The 8503-nt window shown below is 39.4% G+C and overlaps 1 protein-coding gene across 18 annotated transcripts in view; it reads right to left on the reverse strand.

Annotated features, from left to right (window-relative positions):
* Nucleotides 1–6: 6 nt before the first annotated feature.
* zgc:154075 (uncharacterized protein LOC556929 homolog) overlaps nucleotides 7–8503 on the reverse strand; it is a 15589-nt gene continuing 7092 nt past the window's right edge. For 2 of the 18 annotated variants that reach the window (XM_050064129.1, XM_050064118.1), the window contains exons 11-14: nucleotides 3610–3744; nucleotides 2943–3044; nucleotides 308–469; nucleotides 7–224 (exon numbers count right to left, since the gene is read on the reverse strand). In XM_050064129.1, the coding sequence (XP_049920086.1) occupies nucleotides 168–224; nucleotides 308–469; nucleotides 2943–3044; nucleotides 3610–3744 (456 nt within the window). In that variant the 3' untranslated portion in view covers nucleotides 7–167. The other 16 variants (XM_050064128.1, XM_050064117.1, XM_050064123.1 and 13 more) reach the window with 15 other exon arrangements.

An 8503-nucleotide genomic window follows, 5' to 3' on the forward strand; every position in this document is an offset into this window, starting at 1 on the left:
CACACACACACACACACACACACACACGGCTAATCAACCATCACAATCAGTGTTTCCAAATCTAGATATAAATTTAGTTTTAGTGCCTACTCCACATGTACAAGAATGCAAATTAAGTGAATATTCTTTATCTGTCCTAAATTTGGCCAAACAACTGCAAGGACAGGTCAGCTGTCACTATAAGGTGAACTGTTCACATACAGCAACAACCAAATGAGTTGATTCTGGAGTGGACAGAGGAGGAAAAGAAATCAGAAAACCATACATTGACAAAATACATGTAAAAATATTATGTAGAAGCTCTCACCGCCACAGCAGAAATAAAAGCATCCATAAGATGGTAGTCTGCTCCACCATGTCCCCTCATGGCAAAGTGCCCAGGGGCATCACTGGGTGGCGTGTGCGTTGTGGATCTTTGGGTCAGAAAGTCAAACACACGTATTTCATGGCTGTCATATGACAGCTCCCCCTGCGAGGACACAGTTCATTATATAGCCAGTATTTAACAGATGCATCAGCTTTTAAAGGCTACATTACAGTGAACTATGTTTGAGCTGAGTTAAATCAGTAATTAATTTCTCCAACAGATATCATATCTACACACAGATGATTTTCTTTCTTAAAACTTTCAGCTGTGTAATCACATTAAAGTAACAAGTGTATTTTCTAAAATTGTGCCACACTGGGTTGATAGCATATCATTATCAATACAATCTATAGCCAGAAGTACTAACACAGTAACACAGGGGGGAATTCAATATGTTAAAACAGCATTGGTATAGCCGAACCCGTCTGTGAATGAAATTGATTGGAAGTTCAGCCAAAGACACTCTATAACAGAAGATACCTCATTACAAGCTGCTCCTATGATACAAAAAGGTACTCGGTCTCCTAAGTGGGCGTAGTCGTCTCTCCCCTGCATACCCCAACCTGGTTTGGAAGTATAGTAAACGTAATGTGGATGGATGAAATATGACTCAAAACAATACAACTCTATATTAGTTACAAATCTAATGTTTGTTCCTTACTTTGCTGCTCATTTTTAACTGCTAGCTTAATGTCTTACATCAGCCGAGTGTAAGACCACATCAGCTGTTGCCAGATCTTGCGAGAGTATGTTGCAAAAACAGAGAGACAGTCTCGAACAAAGTTAATTTTCTCCTGATGTGTCTGTCTGAAAAAAAATGCCATTTCAGTGTCAGAATGTTTAGAAGGGTCGGGGCTCGTGACAAATGGGTCCAATATTTACTTCAGTGACTATAGGACGAAGGGAACGGTCATAATATGAACTCTCGTTCATTTTTCTCATTGGAATAAATGGACTCAGGACCCCTGCTACTCTCCTAAAGGGGCGGGGCAGGTGAAACCCACGTGACACAGATACAGAAAATGAATCTAAGATGGGCTGTCTCGGTTTATCCACTGTCTCTGGTTCAGCTCAGCACATGAGAAGAGAAACACAAGTGAGGAAAGTAAACAAAGAGCTGAAGTCAAGCGGGAGTAAAACCGAAACAAACTTGTTACCTAAGCTAAGGTTTTTTTTCTTTCGCCGCTGAGCTGTTTAGCAGAAACATTTTGTGATGGTTTGTGTTATTGTTTACTGGTGCACGGTAAATTTGCCCTGTTCTTTCAGCATTGGATTGTGTTGCTAATGTGTTAACTGGCTAACTAGTGTCCAGACAGGGTTCTGGTTTCCCTTTTTGAATGAGGATTATAGACAACCACCATCTGCTGATGTGGGGAGTTATTTCCTCTCACGCAGGCACAGAACGTATGTGGGAGTTGACCGCCGGCTGTAGCCTCTGCGGTGTAATCATGAGCTTTTTTTTCGGTCAAGACATGGCAACGTCAGGTGAAGCAGCAGGGGGGCTTTGGCACCACAAGTTCTCTTTAGTCGGTTTGAGGTCTGTGGCTGTGGTATGAGCAAGGCTCCTTAGATCCATAAAAGAGAGCACTTAATGCTGCAGTGTACAGTAATATAATATTTTAGGCAACAGTGTGCTTCCAATAGCTTGGGGAGGCGCTTTCAATTTATTTTTATTAGAGTGTCTTTTAGCACCCGCCTGAGAATAGTCACACTGCAGCTATTCGGCTATTTACACCAGGATTAGGGCAAAGAAATCATGGTTAAAGCTAATACTAGCCAATCTTGGATATTATCTGAGATTAAAGTGGTAAATTTATGATAAAAAAAACTCACTCATGTACTGCCAGAAAGTCAAGTGACGTAGTATATGGAGCAACTTAAAACATGGTGGGTGAAGGACTTTCACACAGGAGACTGGTGACTAATTCTTGTGGGAATCAGTGTTGGCATATTATTTTTAAATGTAGCTGACTTACTGTTTTCAGTTTTTAGGATGTACAAAGCTGCTGCATGTACACTGTGTACATAGACTTTAGCAGAATAATACCCGTTCATGTAAACGTCATATTTTGATATTGCTAGGATGCCCAGGAATATATATAAATAGCCACATTGGCTCTTTCCATCCCCGGTGTATAGCATTGTTGTGTGCAAATAGCATCTGCCTTTATTTTCTAATTTGGCATGGAAGAAATTGACTGGCCCGCACACACCCTACACACACCTTTGGATTCGCACTGCGAGCCAGGCCTTATCACCCAACATTAGCGCTCAACCTCACTGATACTTTTGTGGATGAAAGGAATCTAATCTCTGCAGACAGATTTCAAAATCCTGTGGAAAGCCTTCCCTGAAGAGTTGAGGCTTGCTTGTTACAGCAGTGTGTTCATGCTCATGATTTTGGAATGGCATCCCTTACAATTGCATATGGGCATAACAGTAGGATGTCTGTATACTTTTGGGCATATGTGGTCAACCCTACTTTGAGTTTTCTGTCATCACCTCTTTCTTGTAACATTTGTAACATTTCTTTGTCTTTGTCTTTGTCTTAGCCTTGTCTTCCTTCCAGTCCTACCTTGCTGCCATAGATGGTTGTTTTTCGGTTGCAAATCTCCTCAGTGAAAGCCACCATGGAAAAGGCTGCTGTCAGACCCCCTTCAAACTCCATGTTAACAACCTGGGCAAACAGAACAGATAAGCTGTAGGGAAACACTGGGGAATCAGCAGCAGTCTGGACATATTAGCTGAAATGATCAGACTCTGTAGTTTATTTTGACCGTATCCTTGATACATACCACCAAGGATGCATGCAAGTTTTATTGAAGGAATAACAAAAGTTGATGGGCTAGAGAGGGATAGTACAGTATGTTGTGACATGGAGATTAATGAGACAGTAGTTCACCCCCAAACAAACAAACCTCTTACCTGCAGTGCTATTTATCAGTCTAGACTGTTTTGGTGTGAGTTGCTGAGAGTTGGAGATATCGGCCGTAGAGATGTCTGCCTTCTCTCCAATATAACAGAACTAGATGGCACTCAGCTTGTGGTGCTCAAAGCATCAAATATACATTTGAAAAATTTACAGCAATGTCTCTTTCCAGAAATCAACACTCATCAACTCACACCAAAACAATTTGGAGTAATAGGTAGCACTACAGGTAAGAGGAAAATACAAAATATTTATCTGTGATTTTGACGTGAACTGTCGGTTTACGTGTGTTATAAAGCCAGTGTTTTCTAACCTGGTTACTGCAGACATCATTGTCACACTCGTAGACACAGCGGCCATATGGTCCAGTCTTCAGGGCCTTAGTTACTGACTCGATGTCTGGGTCCGAGCTCTGGCATATGACTGATACAGGCCAGCCAGTGTGACCCTAGCACACATACCGCACATATGAAATCATGTACAGCAAGTAAAATATTCATGTTCACAGAATCCATAATTGGTGAAACTATTATGTTGAAATATTAACCTGTTTTACTCTATCCAGGTGGATTTTGCGTGCAGAGTAGGGACAGTCTTTTTCTATTGCACAATCCAGGCAGCGATCTCCAGCACCTGTTGGCTGACAAAAAACGAGCAACGTCACTTTTATATTCATGCTTAGTATTTCTTTTAGCAGAACTTTGATGGATGTGATACATCTTAATGACACAAAAATATAACTCAACAATGTTGAAAAGGATTAAAGTGCTGTAATGTTATGTACTGTTCCTCAAAAAATTTATAGATCTACAATAAAAACAAAAAGGAAAATATAATCACATAGATTGTTTGTTTCATATCTGCAGCGACTACTTGTGTCCTCTGTGATAGTCATGATTTCTTTGTATTAGGCCTCATACGGTGAAGAGTTCACAGACCTTGTGTTTTTTTCCAAAGTGGCTTACAGATCCAAATGATGACACTTTCAAACATCTGCCGAGTACAAAGTTAATGATTCATCTCAGGCAAAACAGGACGACCTCACAGAAAACAACCTCGCCCACCTGAAAAGACACACTGTGGTCCAACAAATGTGTTAAGTGTATATACTTCTGAACATCAGCTGAGCTGTTGGATGATATTAAGAGCAGAGTTTTACCTGCGTGCTCCAGCCCAGTGATGTATTAGGTCAATGTCGTGGCACGATTTAGCCAAAAGAGAAAACGAGCTCTCTGCTTCATTCCTCCAGTTCCCTTGAACATATGAGTGAGCAAAGTGATAAAACCCAACCTGCAACAAGAGGCTGACAAGACAAATCAGTAATCTGTTACAGTAATGCTTGAATTTAAACTAGAATTAATGCCCCATGGTTGTATGCCTCTGCACACTAGTGATGTGTGTGAAAACAGGGATGCTTCACACACATCCTCCCCCCAGCAGCACAGAAGATCTATACAATCAGCAGGTGGTGGGCACCCAAGATAAGTGTCACCAATTCGGTATTTGATCAAATATCTCCCCCTCTGTTCCTGAGATATGACGTTGAATAATGGCCAGAAAAGTGTTTTTGCAGAACGTTACGATGTCGCAGTGAAGCTGGTGTTTGACCTTTTGGATGTAAAATGTCATCACTTCATTATTATATCCTACTAGACACTTGTGTGAAGTTTGTCATAATTAGCAGATGAATTCTTGAGTTGTGGCTTCTTGAGCTTTGACCTTGGACCAACCACAAAATTTGAATCACTTCATTCTTCAGTCCAAGTGGACGTTCGTGCCAAATTTACAAAATTCCCTGTTGATGTTCTTGAGATATCATATTCACATGAATGAGACAGATGCAAGGTCACACTGGCCTTTGACCCTTGACAACTAAAATCTATTCAATTCATCCTCGAGTCCAACTGAACATTTGTGCCAAATTTGAAGAAATTCTCGAGGCATTCTTGAGATATCATGTTCACAAGGAAGGGATGGAAATGAAAAACATAATGCCTCCAGCCACGGCTACTGCCGGTGTAGAAGCATTAAAAAAAGTGTTAAAAGCAGGAATACTGTTACTGATGGATGTGTGAGTTTAATGAGGAGCCCTGAGGGTTTGCAGCATTACTGTCTTTATTTCTATTCTGTTGACATTTTTACCGGCTCAAAGTGCTGAATGTGCATCACATCACCTATGACTCCAGCATCTATCAGCTCCTAGAAAAAAGAAGAAAAAGAAAAGGGGATAATCCTTGTTTGGACTTTGTGATTTTCTTCACCAGTCTGGGTGTTAAAAAGTTTCTGTGTTCAGAAATCTAAACAATCAAAATATACTTTGCTCTCCTTGATAATTATCTGAATAAAACTTATATAATCAGGTACTCATATAGATGTCTTTAAACCCAAAACTGTGACTCATGCCTGGTAAAGAAAACTGTCAAGTGTTTTCATAAAGTGTGACAGAAAATGTTCACCTTAATCATGTGGATGAGAGGATCATACCGGAGAACATGGCCCACTGATAGTATCACTCCACTCTGAGTGCAAGCCTCCACAATCGCCTTGCAATCTTCAGCAGTTGTCTTCAGTCATGTGAGGACATTGGTGCACAAATGCAAGAGATGATTTTGTTTTTGTTCCGAAACTGACACAAAAAAGCATCTTTCGTCCGAAGTTTGAAATGTGCTTTAAAGAAATACAATGTGAAATGTGATGAAAAAATGTAGTATTATGTGAGCATGATTTTTTTTTTGGAAAGGATAATTTGTAATAAAAGTACAGAATTACACGCTAACGTTAAAAAACAATCTGTAAGATGATAATCCATATTACGACTCTATGTTGAGATAATTTATGTTTATTAACAAAGCACTCACAGCCATTGGTTTCTCCAGCCGAATATGGTAGCCTTTCTGTGCAAAGGCCACTGCAGGTTCCTGAGGAACAGAAACTAGTTTAAGAGAATGACAAGAAAAGGACTATGACAAAGTTAAATAATTCAGACTGATAATGAGGTGTGTTCACAGAGCTGAACAGTAAATGTATATAAATATCTATAGTGTTTACCTTATGAAGGCGGTCTGGAGTACAAATTAACACTGCATCTGCAAACTTCTCTCTTTCGATGACACTGGGCCAGTCTAGTTTGAAAAAAGCACATTAATAATTTAGTATGCAAATATAAACAGATATAAACACTTCAATGCAATTTTTTTCCTTTTGATGTTCACCTTCAAATATGTTTTCATCTACAATGTTGTGCTCTCGTTGAAGTTTAGTGCGAGCAAATTTCCTTGGATCAGCTACTCCAACAATCTACTGGGAAAGATGAGTTGAAGAAAGGCGCATAACAAGTGTTCTGTTAGAAAATAAGTAGAAAAATGTATATGTTATATTTTTATTTATATTTTGATCATTTACTTAAAGGTCCGGTGTGAAGGATTTAGGGCAGGCCTATTCAATTAGCGGCACATGCGGCCCAGAAGAAACCTCTGAGTGGTACTGAGACCTGTTATTAAACAGCCTGGGGCAAATTTAATCAAGACCGTAATAATTATAAGCTCCGATATTATCGGGTCTTTTATCGTTAGTTTTTAAAGTTTTGGTTTCACGTATCATCATGAAGCAGTGTTCTTCATGCTTAGATAACGTTACCTTTTTTTTATTCAGTATTGTGATGTCAGGAGTAATATTAATTTTATTGACATGTTAGATTTGTTTCCAGTGAGATATTATTGAGTTTATATAGTGACTTTGTTGTTGTAAACATGACTGTTGCTGTCAAAGACTGTTTAAAACTATATCCTGTGTATCTGACCTATAAGGAAAACATCTGGAAGTGAGGTGTGTGCATGTGTGTGTGTGGGAGGGAGAGGGAGATGCTGGTAGAGATAGAGTGTGTATAAAGTAGATAGGTTGCTCACTCCTGAAAATATGGCCCATCAACATTTTCTGGTTTTAAAATCTGGCCCAGTTGATTTTGTAATTAAATAGCCCTGATTTAGGGGGATATACTGGCAGAATTCAATATAATTCTCATAACTAGGTTTTACTAGTGTATAATCACCTGAAAATAAAAAATGTGGTGTTACCTTACAATGAGCTGTTTATATCTACATATGGAGCAGGGCCTTTGTTTCTACAGTATTCCAGGGCGGACAAACCAAACACTGGCTCTAGATTGGGCCATTTGTGTTTTCACGTCTGCAGTAGAGCTTATAGATCGAGCACAAAGTCATAACGGCCTCTGCTATAAAACCACAAAAGATAAATAAAATTAATGATCCCATAAATACAAGCACTGTTGATTTCTTCTAGTGCAACTGACATGAAAACTATTTTGGTTCAGTAAATGTCTGCTGTACTGCTGTCAGTCAGTCTGGTGAAGCCAGTTTTACCGGCCTCTGTCGGATCAGTGAGGATTTAAAACTACAATATGGCAACAAAACTAATATTACAATAGTAACACTGTCAGTCACACTGCACAGCAAAATATGACACAGCAAAAAAATCTCCAGGTGCACAATTTGACAGTGTCGAGTGACAAAATGCATCATTTCTATATCCACACTCATCAAGGTGTCGAGTGTCCTCACATAGATTAGGCTTTATATTGTTTACATGATGTTGATGACAGAATGGAGGGCTGTCTTTTTAAACCCCCTTCTCCCCCGCTGGCCACCTCTATTCACGTTTAAGAGTGTCATAAGCCTGTTTGTGACGAGTCTGTTCAGATAAACACAGAAAGGTTGGCAGTTGAATAGGGTTGGGAATCTCCAGGAACCTCACGATTCCTTTACGATTCAGAGGGCAGTGATTCTGATTATAAAACTTCTCTAAAGGGTTTTTTAAAAACCTTTGGAGCACCTTCGGTGAACCGTCAGGGATTGTTCTCTGAAGGCTCTCTGAAGGTTTTTTTCCTAAAAACCCTTGGACATGGAAAAAAAGGAAGTTTCTATTATTTATCCCCCAGATTTATAAGAAAAAGAAAACAGACTGACCTGATGTTTACAGTCAATGCTGCTTCTTAGAGCTGCCATGAGCAGCTGCACACTGAGCCACCAGAAACAAGTCAGTGCTGAGCATTTAAATTTTCTGAAAGATACATTATACTGTATGATTTTTACATGATGTTAAGATTAATGTAATATGATGTAAAGCTTCAATGTAGTAGTCTCTCAACAGGAAATAACAGTGTGAGAGCTAATGGCATGTTTATGTTTATT

The sequence above is a fragment of the Epinephelus moara genome, chromosome 16 (genome assembly GCF_006386435.1).
Source record: "Epinephelus moara isolate mb chromosome 16, YSFRI_EMoa_1.0, whole genome shotgun sequence".
NCBI classification, from domain to species: Eukaryota; Metazoa; Chordata; class Actinopteri; order Perciformes; family Serranidae; genus Epinephelus; species Epinephelus moara.